At 35.7% G+C, this 18581-nt stretch overlaps 4 protein-coding genes across 8 annotated transcripts; 1 reads left to right on the top strand and 3 right to left on the bottom strand.

Annotated features, from left to right (window-relative positions):
* Window positions 1-310: 310 nt before the first annotated feature.
* On the bottom strand, window positions 311-2526 carry LOC140876273 (uncharacterized). Its single transcript, XM_073280191.1, has 8 exons — window positions 2354-2526; window positions 2184-2273; window positions 1391-1450; window positions 1258-1297; window positions 1062-1155; window positions 923-982; window positions 729-820; window positions 311-539 (listed from the first exon to the last, which is right to left on the bottom strand). Exons 1-8 carry the CDS (start codon window positions 2452-2454, stop codon window positions 453-455), a joined length of 624 nt encoding a protein of 207 aa, XP_073136292.1. The 5' UTR covers window positions 2455-2526; the 3' UTR covers window positions 311-452.
* Window positions 2527-6155: 3629 nt separating this feature from the next.
* LOC140875214 (E3 ubiquitin-protein ligase RMA1H1-like) lies at window positions 6156-7692 on the top strand. 3 transcript variants are annotated; one of them, XM_073278819.1, is made up of 3 exons: window positions 6207-6233; window positions 6484-6611; window positions 6912-7692. In XM_073278819.1, the coding sequence occupies exon 3, from the start codon at window positions 6957-6959 to the stop codon at window positions 7542-7544; it is 588 nt and encodes a 195-aa protein (XP_073134920.1). In that variant the 5' UTR covers window positions 6207-6233; window positions 6484-6611; window positions 6912-6956; the 3' UTR covers window positions 7545-7692. The 3 variants fall into 3 exon arrangements, with proteins under 3 accessions (XP_073134919.1, XP_073134920.1, XP_073134918.1); XM_073278817.1 differs by having other exon boundaries at window positions 6484-6678; XM_073278818.1 differs by lacking the exon at window positions 6484-6611 and having other exon boundaries at window positions 6156-6233.
* Window positions 7693-7881: 189 nt separating this feature from the next.
* On the bottom strand, window positions 7882-9015 carry LOC140863069 (stem-specific protein TSJT1-like). Its single transcript, XM_073266242.1, has 4 exons — window positions 8810-9015; window positions 8494-8734; window positions 8263-8383; window positions 7882-8183 (listed from the first exon to the last, which is right to left on the bottom strand). The coding sequence occupies exons 1-4, from the start codon at window positions 9013-9015 to the stop codon at window positions 7984-7986; spliced, it is 768 nt and encodes a 255-aa protein (XP_073122343.1). The 3' UTR covers window positions 7882-7983.
* A 907-nt stretch (window positions 9016-9922) lies between these two features.
* On the bottom strand, window positions 9923-15863 carry LOC140880108 (E3 ubiquitin-protein ligase JMJ24). 3 transcript variants are annotated; one of them, XM_073284227.1, is made up of 14 exons: window positions 15751-15863; window positions 14654-15246; window positions 14270-14409; window positions 14101-14200; window positions 13859-13991; window positions 13707-13761; window positions 12793-13477; window positions 12302-12631; window positions 11588-11986; window positions 11428-11500; window positions 11107-11192; window positions 10528-10647; window positions 10356-10426; window positions 9923-10242 (listed from the first exon to the last, which is right to left on the bottom strand). In XM_073284227.1, exons 2-14 carry the CDS (start codon window positions 15179-15181, stop codon window positions 10143-10145), a joined length of 2820 nt encoding a protein of 939 aa, XP_073140328.1. In that variant the 5' UTR covers window positions 15182-15246; window positions 15751-15863; the 3' UTR covers window positions 9923-10142. The 3 variants fall into 3 exon arrangements, with proteins under 3 accessions (XP_073140328.1, XP_073140337.1, XP_073140345.1); XM_073284236.1 differs by having other exon boundaries at window positions 14669-15246; XM_073284244.1 differs by having other exon boundaries at window positions 14270-14406; window positions 14669-15246.
* Window positions 15864-18581: the final 2718 nt, after the last annotated feature.

The raw sequence follows: 18581 nt of genomic DNA, 5'->3' as shown, positions 1-18581 counted from the left end.
TGACTTTGTCAGTAATTTATGTATGGAGATTATCATGTATATGTATATACTATATACTATATACATTGGTCTTGTTCAAAGATCAGGAGAAGTGATTTAAACTTAAATTTTGAATTACCCAAAACTGACTTGCATACATTTATATCACAATTAAATTCGCCTATCGACTACGCTGCAACTAGCAAGGCAAATTGTTCATGCTGTAGTTTGAATTTTTAAAAGTATATCACCTTTTTTTGTAATTGGACATCAACTCATCAAGGGAGAAATAACGTTTCTGGTTTTACTATGAAATTTGTCGAGGAAATAATCAAAAGGAAATTCAATCTTGTCCCGACAATAACTAGTTTAAAGAACTTATGGAAATTTACAAGGTGTGTAGTTATTAAAGCATCAGTGGAAGTGCCATATGTCAGAAGGACAGGACAGACCATTGATCGGAAAAGCAACTTTCAGTCATCAGGTGGGAAGTCCTCGTCTGAAGCGTTACCAAGAAAAGAGCCCAGAGTCTTCCTTAGAATGCTGAATGTTTTATCATCCTGCAAAATAACACAGACGAATCTACGTTCAATTAAACTTCATCCTACAGCGAGTTACAAATCATCCATGTTCTATTGATTGTTTGTTACATTACTATGCACATGAAACATGCCTAAGTAGTTATTGTTATTCTTTTATTTCCATATATGGATATAGATGACAAAGCAAAAGGAATATATATATGTCACCTGCTTTTTCTTCTTCAGTGACTCCTCCAATTGGCCTATTCTTGCAGCGCTTGATTTCTCATGTTCATTTAACATATTCTTCTCTTTCTTTCCTGAGAGCATTCAAGAAAGATGTAATCATATTTTAATGTCTACTTATGCATTTAGGTTTATGGTAAGAAATACTAAATAGATTATTATAAAAGATCTCTCACTTAGTTGTTCGTATCGTATGAACAATCGTTCCTTCTCTCCTTCATACTTGGAGATCACATCTGTCAAGACCGAAGTATAACACAAATCAGGCACTCTTTATATGGTCAGAGATGAATGGATTATACGCATAGGAAATACCTTTCAAGGCCTGCAGATGCGTAGCTTTCTCCTTGCAGAACTTCTCAAAAGTTTCTTGAAACTTGGCTGTCTCGTTCTTCAGTAGATTCTCACACTGCAAGGATCCAGGGAATACATGCATTCAAACTGAAGCAAGGAAAGCGAAATGATTTTAAAATACTCAGAAAAGTCCCTTTCATTTCTCAGTGTGTGTCACCTCTTTTGAGCTCTTGTAGAGTGTCTTTGCAAAGTTTTGCCTGTCAATAAAAGACATGGTTGATGAAGTGTCCCAAAGTTAATGACAGGCAAGAGTGAGATAACTAACTATATGCTCACAAACGTGCTATCACCTTTCTTTCTCAAACTTTGATTTCAATTCATCGAAACTTGACTTGATCTCTGAAGACACACTGTGAGGAAAATCACATATAAGGTCATCAAATGGCTTGAAATTTTAAAGATTATCAAGGTGACCTAGCATTTCACCAATTGTGTGATATGCATAAGAACATGATCACTCATTATTAAGCAAGTTTATTTATCTGCAAGAGCACAATTCTGATTTGAAGCTATTTATGTCAAGGGGGGAAAAAGAGATAAAACAAAAGCCATGGACATGAGTTTGACCTTATTTTCTCTCTGTGATGCGTGCACACTCTCCCAACATAATCAACAATGAATAAATTATTTGAATTCATGTAAGCTGCTGAAGTATGCTTAGAATTTATGTTCCCCAAAAATTGATTGATATGCGTTCATATTCCTTTGAACTAACATGCTGTGATTCAGGGTAAAGATATAGATACCAAGGTTCCTTTACCAGTGAAATTTCTGAACACATGATGGAAAGGACCTGGTAAGCGTTTCCACGTTATCAGCCTTATTGATGTTCTATTTGCACAGATAATTAACTAAATTTATCCTCTGTTAACTACAGAAATCTAGAATCACGGTAGTTTTGGAACATTCTTCTACACGTAAAGAGATCCAAATACTCCAAAATTTGAGATCTAAAAATAGCTAACAAGGAGCTATAAAGATCAACTACTTCGTAATAATTTTCAGCACATTCTAATCATATCGTAGAATCAATGCAGAAACATGAATAAATTGTTAGATCTAAAGAGATATGCAGAGTCTCGCCTCGAAATAGTCTCCTCGTTCTTCTTCTGACCATCCTTTTGCGCTTTCTCCTTGATATGCTGAAGAGCACTCAAAATTCCTTTGATATCACTGGATTTTCATACAAAAATCACATCATTTCATGGAATTTTTTAAAACACGATCATAGTAATCGCAAAACAGAAGCCAACTTGGATATAGCGGCATCAAAATCATCGTCGACTATGACTCGCTTTCGTTTCAGATTATTCGACTCCAACACTCGTTTGGAGATTGTCTTTTCTGCTGACATTGCTAATCTTCTAGGCTTTGATTCTTCCCCGCACGATCGCTGCTGCAGTTGTTTCGGCTACTAATATTTGAATTTGACTGAACTAGTAGTGATTTTGGCGGTGAACTGCGAATCTGCTTATATAACCCCAGCTGTCTCGCCAATTTGTTGGGCTGGGCCGACTCCAAAGTGCACCAGTACAACCACTAGTAAAAACGAGAATGTCCAGGTCCAACTCTGATTTGGGTTTAACTTTCATGTTTCTGCCCAATTGAATTGAAAAATATGATAAATAACATTCAATTTTTTATTTTTTTTCTTCTTCTTCATATATTAAAGTTTTATATTTCTGGTAAATATAGATCTCATGGACAAGTTCTAATATTTAAAATATTTAATTAAAAATATAGTCAAAAGTGACCAACACAATAGTCGTTTTCATTTAGTAAATGATAAACCGAAAAGTGAAGAATTAGAGATGGAAAATAGGTAAATAGGATATCTTTAGTCCTAATCAATTACAGTATATTAAGTTTTAATTTGGTATTTCTTATCAAAATCATGTTATTTTAAAAAAATTAATCATTATATTGTTAAATACACTTAATTACATATATATACATATAAACTACATTTAGCCTATCATATAAAAGATGAGTTTATAATAATAATTATTTTTAAAAACACCAAAATATTTTATTCAATAATTATCTCTTTCTATCTACGGTCCGATTAAGAACCTTCAACTCACTTCATGTTTTATTTATATAAAAAAAAAAAACTTCTCTTTTGCTGGTAATTGTAATGATTCAACAAAAGAGAACTAACGTTTTACCTATTCACGAGATGATTAGATTGAAAACTCAGTATTTGTTTATTTTGTTAGTTAATAATAATAATAATAATAATAATAATATAATCGAAAAGATAAGAAGATTAGCGTGAGTCATGCGCAAAGATGACACGTGTAAATCGAGAAATGGTCGATACATGAACGACGAAGAATAAGGAGAAAAGTGGAAACTTCAAATTTCTTGGCGTGACGGGGAGTCCATTAATGTGTTTTACTTTGTCGGTCGCATCTGCCACATTGCCACCATTATTGCTTCTTTTTTCTAGAACAACTTTGGCACTATTTCCTTCTCTCAATTGAATCAACCATCTAGAAGCAATTTTTTTTCTCCAAAGCCGGCCCATGTTGATTTCGTGGTTCATTTTTGTTTTCATGCGATAATAGCATTTCTAAAAAATATCGAAATACGTATGTAGAATAAAAACATATAAGCTGAAAACAATGGTTTATTGTGGTTTATAACTATGTGTAACAAAAGACGTAAATAGATTAATCATTTACTACTTACATTAATTGTCTTTAAGTTGGTGGAGTAAGTAATTGTTTTGTTAATGATTACGCATTCGGTTTCATTTACCAATTCTTCTCATATGAGTCCGTTACACAATGTGTTATCTGGTATGATAATTGGATATCATAGTTTGCAAGCTAATATATTCTTACTTTTAAATTTTTAGTTTTATTTAATCATTAAATCTTTGGGGTTTTTTTTACGGTAAAACAAATATTTGGTATTTTTGATATTTTAAAACAATGTTCAATTTTTTAATACGATTTTATTCTAAAATGTACAAATTAATTGATTATATTTTTTAAATAATAAGTCAAATCGTAATAGAAGAAAATGGAGTGGAACTAAACCGAAATTAAATGGTTTATTTTCGTTTACAAGTCCAAATTTATCAAAATAGAACCGAACCACCGTTGCACATCTCCACTTGAAACATGCTAAATCGTGATAATTTTCTATATTATATTTTCAAGTTCTTAAAGCATCCTAGACACAACTAAATTAATTGATATTTACATATATTAAAGTTGTATTCTGTAAAATTTTAAATAATTAAAAAAAAACTGATTTGTTATGTAAATCGTGTGTGTTTGTGTGTGTGTGTGTGTTTTTTTTTTCAAAACACTAATTGCGTGTGTTTTGGAACCGGATCTATGCTGTCCTTCGGGGCACTACCCGAAGGTCAATCTAACGAACCCGGGTTTCTTGCACATCAAATGATTTGATATACAAGAGACTCAGGTCCATTGATGCAGGCTGACAGGATAATATTCGTATCTCAGCATAGAAAGACCCGTGTTTTGGGGATCAGTCGATGCTGGCAGATGGACAGTATCAATAGTGGCAGATCAATTTGTAGATCAAATCAATTGATCTGCAATTGATCAGTCACTGTCCATCTATCCTTCGAGTAGGCTACCCGAAGGACAACATGAACTCATCAGTGTTTTGGATCGTAATATATACATATATACAATGATTTTCTACTCATGTTGTTGGCTGCGAATATAGGAGTAATAAGTTTTCTATAGGGATGACAATGGGGCGGGTTCGGGACGGATTTGGGCAAACCCCATGCATGCCCCGGCCTCTCTGTGGATCCGATGAGTTCAATCTGGGTTAGACCCGTTAGATTCGTCAAATTAAATATAATTTAAATTTTATTAAATAAAAAATTTAAATAAATTAAAAAATTAACAAACCATCATTAAATTTAGGGAGTTGATATTTACACTTCATTTTGTATTATCCACACTCCACTTCATGTGTAAAATATATGTTCAATTTACTCACAAGTAGAGTTTTAATAACACAAAATAGAGTGTAAATATCAACTCCCTTAAATTTATTTTTCAAATTTATATTAATAATATTTAGGATTAAAAAATATTATTATAAATTAAAATATATCATTTTTATTTAATTAAAAATTAATAACAAAATAAAAATCATAAAAATATATTTTCATATTAAAAATATCATAATATAATAAAATTATTTAAATATACAAATATTATAAACTCAAATTAAAGATAAAATATTGATTATGTAATATAAATAATATAAATATATATTATTAATATATACACATATATATTTTATATTTATATTTAATATATATTTTTGGCGGGATGAGTTTGGGCGAATTCGGCCAAATCAGGGACCTACTCCGGAGCCGTATGTGGACCCGCATGACTGGATCTTAACCCGTACCTCAGGGTCGGGTTCAATGCGAGACCTGATTTATAGGGATGTAAACGAGCCGAGCCGAGCTTTTGAATGTTCAAGTTTGGTTCATTTATAAACGAGCCGAGCCCGAGCTTATTTAACGAATATATTCATGGTTCACGAGCTTATTCGAGCCTAAACGAGCTTAATAGATTTAAATTATAAATTTAAATATTCATTAAATTAATAAAAAACTAAATTATATATTTGAAAATAATATAATATTATTATTAAAATTTGTAATTTTATTTTATTAAATTAATTTTTATAGATTTTTCAATATTTTTTATAAGTAAAGTGTAAATTTATAAATTAAATATCAATACTATTATTTTTTTGTCTAAGAGATGACTTTCGAGCTTGTTAACGAGCATGTTCACGAGTTAACGAGCCGAATATTGTAAAGCTCGAGCTTGGTTCGTTTGCCTTAACGAGCCTCATTAAACGAACTCGAACGAGCTTTTAACGAGTCGAAACCCAAACTATTCACGAACTCTTCATCTCATTTGCATCCCTACTGATTTAGAGCTATTCATTTACATTCGTAGTTTTTCTGCTTGTCGTGTTTGGAAACGTTTTAAATAAAATGATAAATAATTAATTATTAATGAATTAATACACATTTATTTTGATATTTAAGGATGTGAGAGGATCCACCTTTCATCCAACAAATTCTCTACCATCAACCTTTGCGCTTCACTCTTTCAGGTACCAATCCCATCTCCCAACTCTTTCTTGTGACTGATTATTTCTGATTTTTCAAATTCTTCTCCATCTTTTTGTCAATCTTTACTTTTAGTGATCGGAATTATCGCTTGTTTTTTTCCATCTTGGTTGGTTTGTATAAGCAGTCGATTGTGTTCTTGGGTGGTTTTTTTTTTTTTTTTTAATGTAAATTTGTCAAAAACATTTCTGGGCTTTATCAACTTTTTTGTTGCTTGGGTGATTTTTTTGGGAGAGTTTTAGTGACGATCTGTAGTTTGAAGTTTGAACTGAAGGAGTCTGCGTGTGCAATAGTTAGTCAAATTCTTTTGCTGCAAAATATTGTTGGGGGAGGAGATTACTGCTATGTTCTGGATCAATTAGGTCTGTGTAGAAAATGGGTTTCTCTGGGGTTAGATCGGATACAAATCACGCTGAACGTGTAAATAATGTATGGATACTTGTTCGGGATTATGGAAGAAAATTTCCATTCATTTACCATGGAAGGAAGAAGTAATGTTATTGATGATTCAGTATTTCAAAAAAAAGGTTTCTTTGTATACGATGTCATTTTTATCGCCTTTGAGAATCATTTTTATTCTAATAAATCAATTTTCCGCGTATAAATTTCGTGCGAAGTTGAAATCTTGAAGTTTCTCACCAAAACGACTCGTTTTTTTGCAGGGTTTGAAGGATTCAAAGCTGTAAAGAACTACGAAAACTCAGCTAATGGCGTATCAGCAGTACTTTGTGCAAGAATGGAGGCCAGAAAACATTTCTGCCTGTTTCGATTGCAGCATATGCTTGGATTTTGCTCGTGATCCAGTAGTAACTCTCTGTGGCCACCTCTACTGTTGGCCCTGCATATACAAATGGTTTAATTCCCAGACCGCATCCTCGAAGGAGCTCCCCCAATGCCCCGTTTGCAAGGCCGAAATTTCTGAGAAAACGATGATCCCTTTATACGGCAGGGGACTATCTTTTTCCAAACCTGAACAAGAAGCCAACACCATCCCTCCCAGGCCATCGGCCAGCGGTATACAGCACCTCCCGTCGCATAATCTTCATCAGAATGAGCAGAATACAACAGATTCTTCGTCGACCGTTTATTCTGACACGGTGGGCATGTTTGGGGAGATGGTCTATGCAAGAGTATTTGGCAATTCGCAAAGTTTGTATACGTACCCAAACTCATATCATTTTGTTGGGGCCAACACGCCGCGGTCAAGAAGTCAAGAGATACAGGCTGATAAATCTTTGAACAGGGTTACCATTTTTCTGTTCTGCTGCATCCTCGCGTGTCTTGTCTTGTTTTGAGCTTCATGACCATATAATATATTCACGTATGTATAGATTTGTATAAAATTTTGGGACTTTTCTGTGTCATTGTTTGTCGAAGAGATTATATTTAAGTAGTCTTGTACAATGGACAACTTCACTGAAATGATAATTTTGGCTTCGATTTCGACCTTTGTTCATTAGTTTCCCTGATATCAAAACTCAAGTTGTACCGAGGCACAAACTACAGAATAGAACAAAAATCATCACGATTCAAAATCGGAAGTAATCATTTAAATACGATACTTTAGAGTTTAGACCCATTGGCTTTATTAGTTAGTCAAATACCAGTGAAGTACTACTGATTGTACAAAATCTTTTCAAGAAAAGGAAACACCCCAATTACTCTACAGGTTGTGTGCTCGAGCTGGTCACGTGATTCGGATTCACTAGCGTGAATTGAGAAAGAAAACCGTGATTACTGGCCTTCAAAGACAGCGGCACCAGCCCAATTCGTTGCGCTGCCGGTTCGAGGGATGCTGGGGAGTCTGGTAAAGAGGTCTACTTGAAAAAAGACAGCATTGATATTTCCATTATGATCTACTTGAGGGATACCTACCACCTTATGGAGTGGATGATCAAAACTCATTAGCCCGCTCTTGTTTATGAAGATACAGCCTGAAACATTTCGTAAATCCGTAAATGTAGATTTCCACGCCCATTTTTAAACATAAAAGAAGAAAGCACCAAATTTTACCTGGAGGGAAGGGAGAGTAGCAATTTCCACAGGCAACAGAGATGAGATTTGGGTCGTCAGTACATACTAAGGATCCATCCGATGCAGTTCCCCAATGAAATTGCATGCGTCCATCGCCATCCTGCAAAAAATTAAAGTTGGCCATACAATATCATTTGAATACTTGTGATTTTTGGTTGCTGATCTCAATTCTCAAACATTTGAAGACTGACACATATATATTATACGTACCCTGGCAAGAAAAAGAGTGGAGTCTTTGGAATCAAAGAGAATGAAAGCAAAACTTCCATGGAGCTGCTTTACAACTTGATCGGCTGGATAGGGAGCACGATCCCGCAATACTTTGTAGGCTTCCACTATAACCACGGCTTCCGTAGCTTGTCTCGAAAGCCCGTAATGTCGTCTCAAATCACAAGTGTTGAACAACGACCCACAAAACAGGCAGGATATCTCATCTATCACCACAATTGATCTGTAAAGAAAAGGTAACTAAAATGAGCTCCAAATGTAGCTTGCCAATTATGTCGAAAAGGTTTCATTTTCACACCTGGGTTGTACAGGATTTTCAAGCTCATGCGACAAAGCCAAGAAGTTTCCATTAGAAAGATTGTAGAAAGTGGCATCAGATCTCCAAGAACGAAAGGTTTCTGCAATTTCTTGCGGGGAGCAGTTCAAACAGTTGTTTCTTCCGACACACGGAAGGCTCAATTCTTTTGGAAGGTTGCCGATTGTGCTCTGGAAAACGGCCAACATTTTGAAGCATAAGCAAAGGGAATATGGAAGAACCCGCGATCAAATTTTGCAGATAAAGATTGTTATGGTGGGCTTTCTGCATGAATGTCTATCCATAATTTTGTTTTGGCAACTGATATACAGGCGCACCTGCTGTAGATACACGTGTAATCATGTTGAGAGATGTAAGCATTTTTTTCCTTTTTTAAAAAATTAATAATAATTCCTGTTTTCTTGTTTTATGAATCGAAGGCAAGAGATTTGATTGAGATGAATATGATGGTTTAGTACACGTGGGAATGTGTAACTTTATGATTTGTCAAAATTAGTAGGTTTCACATGGGATCCACTGATTTTAACCAATCATGAGTCGTCACGTCACCCGCAGAGCACTACCCTGCGGATAGCATCTACTCAACCGAATATGATGGTCCATTCTATTTCTATGCATTTTGGCACCATAGAATTTCATGTTCTAAAATATGAAAATTCACCAGTGTAAATGTTTTTAATTTGACTATATATTGGTTAATTTGGTATCATTGAATTTTAACCTATTTGCGCTCGAAATGATTTTTTTAATTTTTATTATTATTATTTTACTTGTTAGTTGATTTTAGGTTCTTAGATTTATCATGTTGATTATAGTAGAGCTTAACAACGCTTTTGTTTCATTACATGACATCCAAGATTTTCGTTTTAATTTCATATTTAAATGGTTACGCTCCAATTTTTGAGTTGGATACTTGGATCAGTGTATTTTAATTGATGCCTTGCGAAACTCCATTTGAAATGTGTTTCTTCTCTTTAATTTATTCTAAAGGGGATTAGATTCAAATATGACGACCAATTTTGGCTTCGTCCACCAAAAGTTGGTACTGCAAAAAAATAAAAGGATTGGAAATATGCAAAAACCAAGAGAATGAATGAATCCTTTTAATCAGAAAATGAACATCTGTATATATAAGCAACAATTATTATATCCAAAGAACCATGTTCACCGACTAAAATAAACATTGAAAAATTGCAAAAATCAGATAGCTACAGTTTTGCCAAGAGAAAACAAGACAATACATTCACACAGATTTGTCTAATACTAAAACTTGTGAAATGTTTCCACCCACACCATATATACATCTTAAAAGTTGTCAAGCACAAGTGACCTGCCTCTGTTTAACCATGCTTTCCAAATGTTTTGACACTAACGCGGTTAGATTAGGATCCTCAAAACAAAGTTCAGGGCCGAGTCTGCAGCAAAAATACACAGAAACAAAGCCCCCATTAACCAATCAATCCATTACTGCAGTTTCTAGCTTTGTGGTTTAGAATGACAAGAAGGTTGCATCTCAAGGAATGCTTACTTTGGATCGAGAACTATCTTCTGAACTTCTCTGATGGCTGAACTTGCTGCGTATAATGATATTTTTCCCACCTGAAATGCATATATGGTTCAGATTACTTCCAAAAACGATTGAGGAAGACAAATGGGTGGCCCATGGGATAGGAGGTGACGAAAAAGTGAATATGCCTGACCTCCAATATTTGAAGTTTTGCTTCATGGTCATTTGGAAGACCTCGAATTTCTTCAGACAATTTTACAGCCTCTGGTAGACTTTCAGGAGAGAGAAAATCGAGGCCCAACTGAACTGACGACTGGAGATTGCACGAGTTAAACATGCTAAGTTTACATAACCTTTCATAGTTCATGTTCCAATAAAGGAAATCTTTATTATGAAAAAAAGTGCCTAAACAATCAGATTTATGTAAAAGTTGCTCCCCTGGTGATATACACAACAGAATCCCCCAAAACTTTTCTACCTAAATCCATGCTAAAATGCTACTACGGATCAAAGTGGATCAAAAATATTATGTTAGTTAAAGAACCAGGCAGGCCAGAGACAGATATCGATATAAGGCTCCTTCAAAAAATATATATGTTGAGGAAATATTGAAGGCGACAAAGTTCCAGGTCACTCAAGTATTAGTGTATCACATCTCAAGAATAGAATAAGATGAGAACCATTGGGACTAATGTGATTGATATCTTTTCAGTCTGAATAAACATAAATAGCTGGCCATCGTGCTAACAGAGGGTTGAAATCTGCAACTCACCTGAATATGCCTTGCTTGGAAAGGACATCCAGCAGGGATGAAGATAGCTTCACCTATATGATGTTCAAATGACCAAGGCTCCACTTCTGTGAAAAGAGAAACTAATTCACTAGAAGAATACATATTTCTATAGTAGAAAACTAGCAATACGTCTTTGACATGCAAAATATTCCCCATTGTGGAGTAAAACTGTCAGTGATGAAGAATTCAAAACAAGAATGTTTGGTACGACTGTAAACATAGCAAAAAACCAGTTACCCAAGCAACTGTAAAGTCTGCGACAGGCAAACAAGTATAATTACAAAAAACTTGGCCACCTACCGAATTCTTCTTTCAGCTGTCTTATGTGATGCCTATTCAAATATATCACCCCATCATAAAGAGACTGGGATACCTGAAATAAAAGAGTACATTAGCAACAGGCAATCATATGATCTTTGTAAGGGATCAACTTTATGTTGCTAAACCAACAAAAATTCACATTATCATCAAAGATACTGTCTGCCCTCCCAAGTTCCTTCCAGTGATTTCTTATATACTCATTCAGTAGGGGCACATCCTTTCGGTGGAACACATCCCATAAAGCTCCAACTTGAGATTTGTGAGAAATGTTCTCTCCAGCTCTGTTCTCAGCATAATTGATGGTCGTCTCTTTGTCAAGATAACTTTTGTTTGTTTCGTCACCATCCCTGTTCACCGTATCATTTGGATGAACGGTTGTGACAGGATCATCCTCTCCACTAGGTAATGATTTTGAGTGAATTTCAGGGCTACTACGTGATTGTTCTTCAGCAGATATTCCCCCAGACTTTTGTGTCCTATCAATCTTAGTAGGCATACCTTGTAACTCCACTTCACTAGTATGAACCAAAAGGAATACCTGATCACAGAAATGAAGAGGTAAGTCCTCTAAATATCTATGGCATGGCAGTTGGATGTGCAAGTACATTAAAAGACACTGAAGAAAAGACAAGGTATGATGAATTCCTTGGTGAGAATTTTAGATGAGGTTGAGGGCAAAACAAAGAAAGCTATCACCACGGTCCTTCCATCCACTATTCTCATCCTTTAGCCTTAAGTCCTTGACTCAAGGAGATGTCCGGTGGGCCGAAAAATTAGTGCAGAACAAGAAAATCACACAATTATACAACACTATAAGTAAAAAGATTGCAAAGATAAGAGATTTTTCTCTCACCATGTCACGCATAGTAAGACGAAGATTATCTGTCGAATCACCCCGACCAATCTCTTCGTGTATCCCATAAGTAATAAATATCTTTGGACCCACGTCGTTCTGCAAGGAATAATGAGGCAATTTTGCAGCAACATTTAAGAGACCCCACTTGGAATGGATGAACTCGAGCAAGGGGAGTTGATTGATGAATTCAGATCTATGGCACAACAAAAACTCTTCTGAAGCACTCGGACAAGGCCAATCCTTCAATTTTAATAACTGTGGCCGACCATTTTCATTAATTCTACCATCAAAATATCCTTTCATAAACTCCCCAAGTTCAATATCAATCTGTAATTCGCATAGCAAATAACATGCATGTTTTAGAGAGAAGCCAAGTATCCAAGTATAATAACACGAAGGAAAACGATAGAGCAGCATGATTTGTAAAGGATAAAAGATTAAGCACAAACCTAGATACCAACAAATTAAGTAAATTAATTCCAATATACCTCAGTCAAGCCAAAGTAATCAACAGCTTTCACAACTTTGTCGGCAGCTTTAGTTTTCTCTTCGTTCATCTCCTTAATTCCATTCCATATGACCATGGGATCCCAGATGGACATTGCAGATGTACCACAAATCTCCTTAATGATAACAGGTTTCCCCTTGTTCCAGTGCATTCTAAAGTCTCCAAGCCCTCCATTTTTAACATCTTGTGAAGATGGATGATACAGAAGGTTATCATCTTTCTCTTTATTAGCATCCTGGCATAGCCTTGGTTCAAATCCAGTTTTCTCCAGGCTATCAGAATTACAAACCTTGCAACCACTTACCATTTCTTCAACATTTTTTACAAGTTTTGCGACCCAATTCATCTTAAATATGCGCTTCAAAGTTAAAAGGTCAGATCCACACCCCCCGTATTCCTTTTTAGGGCATGAAATGCTGCCATCAGCATTAGCTTTCCAATCAGGATATCTTCTAAACAAATTTAACTTCATATCCGATAACTTTATGTGCTCAGACATCATTACTTCAACTCGATCATTACTTTCACCGGTGATCTGTTTCATTTCCACCTTTACTGATGGGTTTGATGCTTTTCTCATATCTTTGCAGCAGTTAAGGCACATATCATATGAGCACTTTGTGCAATGTCGATGATAATCAACGATGGGCATCCTGCAGGAATTACTGAAAAGGAGAGGTGTTCAAAAGCTTACAGATCATATTTTGTTAAATCAAAATAAATTTATTCGGCTCAACATAAGCATACAAAAAGGAGTGAACACATTAGGGATCATAAAGATGCCATTAGCATTCCCCACTCATTAGGGAGAATAAAAAACTGATGGAAGAATAAAACATATTCAGTACAATAGGGAAACAGACGCAAACAGAACATGAATGTTTATACACTTACCAACACATTTGCTCATCAGCATTTATTTTAGTCCTCACAAGGTCTATTTCGTTTCCTGCAATAATGATAAAAAAATAATATTAATTCCCGTCATGGAAGATTTCATCCACGGATCAGCCTCAATATACGACTAAAGTGCAAATGCAACATACCTCGAAGTCTTTTTTCCGTCTCTACCTCAGAACACTGTTCAGAATGGATCTGCTTCACTATCGGAAGTACAGCAGATAAAAGACTGTAGAGGTACTGCAATTTTTCTTTGGCTGGTATCTCGCGTATCCTTGTCTTCCCAGAACATCATAAACACATTTGTAAGGAATTCATAATACATCTTGAAACAAGTTGCAAATTATTATCGATCCTAAGAACAAACTGCTTAGGGAAAAAATAAAACCTTAATTAGATTATCCCCTCGTAAGCAAACCCTACAACTGCATGTACCACGACATGCAGGACAAACCCTTTGAATCTCCTCCGCTGGGATGCCAGCATACCTGACAAATGATGGGTCACATGTAGGGAGGAAACAAGAACAAATCCTTTGAAAATTATATTTGTCTCACCAAGTAGAGATACAACTGTCACAATATCCTCTTCTATCACATTTAAGGCACCAAATCATTTCCCTGTCATCGCGACGACATTGATGGCAAGGTTGTCCCCTAGTATCATCAGAAGATTCCAAGCTTCCATCAGAAGTCTCCTGATATGAAAAGTGCCCTCAGTGGAATTTACAATGACAAAGAAGCATTCTACTTGAGAAACTAGTACTATGAACTGAAAAACTTTTGTAGGTAATTGTCTCTAAACCTCAGCCACAACCTCAAAACGATGAAAAAATAAACTTCCAACCAAGTTCCAGAAAGTTTTGGAAGGTAGCACAGGAACTACAGAAACACAGAAAGAGGAATAATTTGATTTTGCATAGAATAAAACACACCACTCACCATTTTAGGACTAACCTCAAATGTCTTTTGTGATCTGCTTCTGGATGAATCAACGGCAGATGTTGGTGGTGTTCTACAAGACCTTCGACTCTCCTCATACTCTGATCCGTCAAGGTCATCGGTTGACCTTAGAGAACTTCGAGCTGAAAAGCTCCTTCCTGAGGGCATTTCAGGTGAATAATTAACCTGTCCTTTCGGTAATTTATCCTTTTTCTTCGTCCCAGACGCCGAGCCAGAATAGTCCCCAAATTGTGCACTGAGCGGTAGATCCATTTCATCACTCTTGCTTTCCAAGTAGACATCACTTTCACCCGTAAATTTCCTCTTAGTCTTCTTCATACTTGCACGCATTGCAGAATTTGCTGCCCTCTTCTTTGCCTGGATGTAATGCTTTTCGCAAACAGTCTTATCAGGCATGGACATGGCGGTGCATCTCCATTGTTTCCCATCGGACCTTTTACACCGCAAATCATCAGGAATCCCAATATTGTCCTCACCTACTCCAGAGGACAACCGTGGATGGTCCATAATAAAAGTGTCTTCTCACGATTTTATTGCGAGAAAAGAAAACACTCAAATCTTGTGCTCTCAACCTGTCATCATCGTAATTCAAACATAAATTTTAAAAGGAAACATCCTCAACATGAAGCAATTCATCTTCGATGAAAACAGAAACCAATTCGTGAAAGAAATTCCCTTAGAACTATAAAATCAAACCCAGCTAGAGAATTTGACATAAAGATCACAGAACTCGTTACAATCTCGTTGGACAAGTGATTTACCGGGAATTTAACCAACAGCAAACCTCTCAAAATTTTAAAAACTTCAGAACCATAGTTCTTACTACTGATGTCGCAAACATAGACAACATCATAAACTCACGCTAGTCAATTGCAATGAATAGATACAGAAACAAGGTGCTAACTTAAAAAAAAGTTAAATCTTGATTCCTTCTACAATCGGATGCCTACTTTTTTTTCAAAAAAAAAAAAAAAAAAAAGAAGAAGAAGAAGAAAGGAAAAACCTCAACCCGTGAAATCAGTTTACTTGGAAACAGAACATTGCCCTACAAAGCATAAGGATGAGCCCGAGCATACCTGGCCTTGAGAGTGTGATATGCGTATCACCCAGCGCCGATGGGTAGCGAAAGAAACAACAGGCGCCGGAGTTGGAGCAGAACAACCACAACAATATGTTGTCACAAATCTCGTATTAACAATTTAGTTTATTAATTTTAAATTTTTGGGAATTTATTATTAATGAAATTGATTTGTTCAATTTCAAGAAAAAAAATTATTATGACTAGTAAAAATGCGTGTGCCTTGTGTAAAATAAAACTTATTTTTAAACATGAAATAAGTGGGGAATTTAGTTGTAATACCCGGTATTTTAAATACGTAAATCCGCATGCATAATTAGGATATTTAATTATTTAAATTTTAGATTTATTGGTTAAATAATTATGTGAATTATTTACGCATGATTTAATTTATTTTTTTAAGCATTTAACCCATAATTAGTGATTTTTATGATTTTTAGTATTTTAATTATTTTATCGCGTAGACGGGACCGTGGACGGACGAGATGACAACTTTCTAGCCAATTAATTTCACGAGCCTTTTTAGAGCCCTAAAATATTATTTTTAGTTTTATTTCCTCAATATTTTTAGTATTTAATTTTATATAATTTTAGAAGTCCATTTTTATCCAAATTTAGCCATTTTAATGTTAATTATTTTTAAGATTCCCTAAATTTGTAATTTCGGGATTTGTGTTATATTATTTAAGTTATCTATATTTTAAAAACTTAGGAAACCTTTTTAATTATACTATTATCTCCTAGATTATATTTTTCAAAAAATTAATATCCTAGACTACCCAATCCATCGGCCAAAACCCCCCTACTCACGCTCAATCTCTCTCCCTTCAACCTAGCCGCCACACCCCCTTCTCCATCATCTTCTTCATCGAGCAGACCCAAAAGAAGTCACCATAGCCTCGGTTTTGAAGGTCCAAGTCGGTTGTCGCCGTCCCGTCGTCCCGGAATCGTCTCACGCTCGTTTTTCTCTTCATTTCCGGTGAAAGGCATGATTCTTCTTTTTTTTTTTATTTTTATTTTTGTACTATATCAGTGTTATGTGTGTGTGTGTGCATGAGCATCAATTTTTTTTTAGAATTTTTCAGAAAAGAATCGAACTTGGATGAATGTATGCGCCTTGTTCATGCTTTTGTGTATCATGCTCACGTTTTGGGTGCCATGGGGGTGTTCAGCTGCTGGCCAGGGGTCTTGAGGTCGTGTAGGGGTGGTCTGGACTCGAGTGGCTCGAGTGGTTCGAGCCAAACGAGCCCAGGAAGCCAACTGATGCGATGATGGTCCAAGGGGGTACAGTTTAGGGTTCCATGGAAGAAGTCTTCGGGCTGGAGGTAGGGACCGTGGCTCGGGCTGAGCCATGGCAGGTTAGCACCGCCCAGACGTGGGCTACGTCTGGGCGGCGGCGCTCCGGCCAGGGGTGGCCGGAGCTGGCCGGCAGCAGGTCATGAAGGCCTGCTGCTCACGGCCGAGGGAAGATCGGGTAGGGGGGATCGGGTTTAGGGTTTTAGGTGTGGTCCGGGTCGGGTCAGTAGGGTAGTGGGTCGGGTTAAGTGGGTTCGGGTCTGGGTTTGGTGGGCCGGGCTCGAGTCTTTTTATTTTTAAAATATTTTATGAATTAATGGGTTTTTGGGCCAATTAATTAGAAATAAAATTATTTGGACTCCCAAATAATTTTATTTGGGTTTTTAAAATTTTAATTAAGTTAGTCCATTAATTTTATGGGCTTTTGAGCCCATAAAAGTTATTGGGCCAGTCTTTGGGTTTTTGGGCCCATTGGGCCAGTTTAAGTTGTTATTGGGCCTAGAATGTTTTATGGGCTTTAAATTATTTTAATTGGGCTTAGAACAATGTTATTGGGCTTAAGTATGTTAATGGGCCAGATTTAAGTAAATGGGCTTGAGTGTTAGGGCCAGCAGTCCAGGACAATCCATGAGAAATTTGCATGTGTCCTGATTATATATTTAATTATTTTTATGCATTGAAGTTATTTTAATATTTATATGTTAGTAAGAAATTAAATTAAATATATATGAAGGACACACATTTTAATTAAGTACATGCATTCATGAAATAATTTTATGCATAATTAAATGTTAAGGTTGAGCAATAATAAAATATTTTATGTTGGAAGTTGAAGTAGTGTGACAATTTAAGGGGGATTCGTCCCCATATGTGAACTATTGAAGGGCAGTTTACTGCCAATTTAAGAGGTGATTCGTCACCGCCACGTACGTTGGTTTCCACGCTGATCAGTATTTAATGTATGATTTAAGGTTACACTACGGATACAACCATGCGATGTTAGAAAATTACCTTGCTCAACAATGTTATGTATTATGTATGTCTATGTTATTTAAGTTAATTTAAGTTATGTTTATGCCATGATATTCTTAAGCATGCTCATTCATGTATATGTATGTATTAGTATTTAATTGTTTTAAATTATTTTAAACACTTGTTATGTTAGCATGTTGGGCCTCTAGGCTCACTACACTGGTATGGTGCAGGTGAGTTCGTAGAGGAGGATGTAGCTCCTACCGGCGGCGAGGACATATGAGCGGACATGCAGTGACCCCGTGACCGTGATAGATGTCTGAGTCACATTGCATGTTTTTGATTATGTCAGCGCGTTACACATTTTATATTATTTTTTTCAGTGGTTGTGAGTTTTGAATATTTTATTGAATATTGTCAGTGCATGCAAACTTTAATCATTTTTCTTATGCAGTATTTTTAATTAAATGTTTGACTCAGATATTTATTTTATTTAAAGAATGCAATTTTTATTTAAGTTATTTATTTATTTATTTATTTTAAATCTTTTTATTCTGTGCA

Source organism: Henckelia pumila, chromosome 1 (genome assembly GCF_033568475.1).
Source record: "Henckelia pumila isolate YLH828 chromosome 1, ASM3356847v2, whole genome shotgun sequence".
Lineage (NCBI taxonomy): Eukaryota > Viridiplantae > Streptophyta > Magnoliopsida > Lamiales > Gesneriaceae > Henckelia > Henckelia pumila.
The sequence above is the reverse complement of the archived record's forward strand: the minus strand, read 5'-3'. Positions and strand labels throughout refer to the sequence as shown.

Excerpts from the sequence above, each read along its gene's own strand:
- LOC140880108 (XM_073284227.1), bottom strand. The coding sequence starts at position 15,181 with ATGGACCATCCACGGTTGTCCTCTGGAGTAGGTGAGGACAATATTGGG. Across the intron at positions 14,201-14,269 it reads GACAGTTGTATCTCTACTTG|GTATGCTGGCATCCCAGCGG; the intron begins GTGAGACAAATA and ends ATCATTTGTCAG. Across the intron at positions 13,478-13,706 it reads GCTGATGAGCAAATGTGTTG|TAATTCCTGCAGGATGCCCA; the intron begins GTAAGTGTATAA and ends TCTCCTTTTCAG.
- LOC140863069 (XM_073266242.1), bottom strand. The coding sequence starts at position 9,015 with ATGTTGGCCGTTTTCCAGAGCACAATCGGCAACCTTCCAAAAGAATTG. Across the intron at positions 8,735-8,809 it reads GAAAATCCTGTACAACCCAG|ATCAATTGTGGTGATAGATG; the intron begins GTGTGAAAATGA and ends TTTTCTTTACAG. Across the intron at positions 8,184-8,262 it reads CTACTCTCCCTTCCCTCCAG|GCTGTATCTTCATAAACAAG; the intron begins GTAAAATTTGGT and ends GAAATGTTTCAG.
- LOC140876273 (XM_073280191.1), bottom strand. The coding sequence starts at position 2,454 with ATGTCAGCAGAAAAGACAATCTCCAAACGAGTGTTGGAGTCGAATAAT. Across the intron at positions 1,451-2,183 it reads AACGAGGAGACTATTTCGAG|TGTGTCTTCAGAGATCAAGT; the intron begins GCGAGACTCTGC and ends TTTTCCTCACAG. Across the intron at positions 540-728 it reads CACTGAAGAAGAAAAAGCAG|GATGATAAAACATTCAGCAT; the intron begins GTGACATATATA and ends GTTATTTTGCAG.
- LOC140875214 (XM_073278818.1), top strand. The coding sequence starts at position 6,957 with ATGGCGTATCAGCAGTACTTTGTGCAAGAATGGAGGCCAGAAAACATT.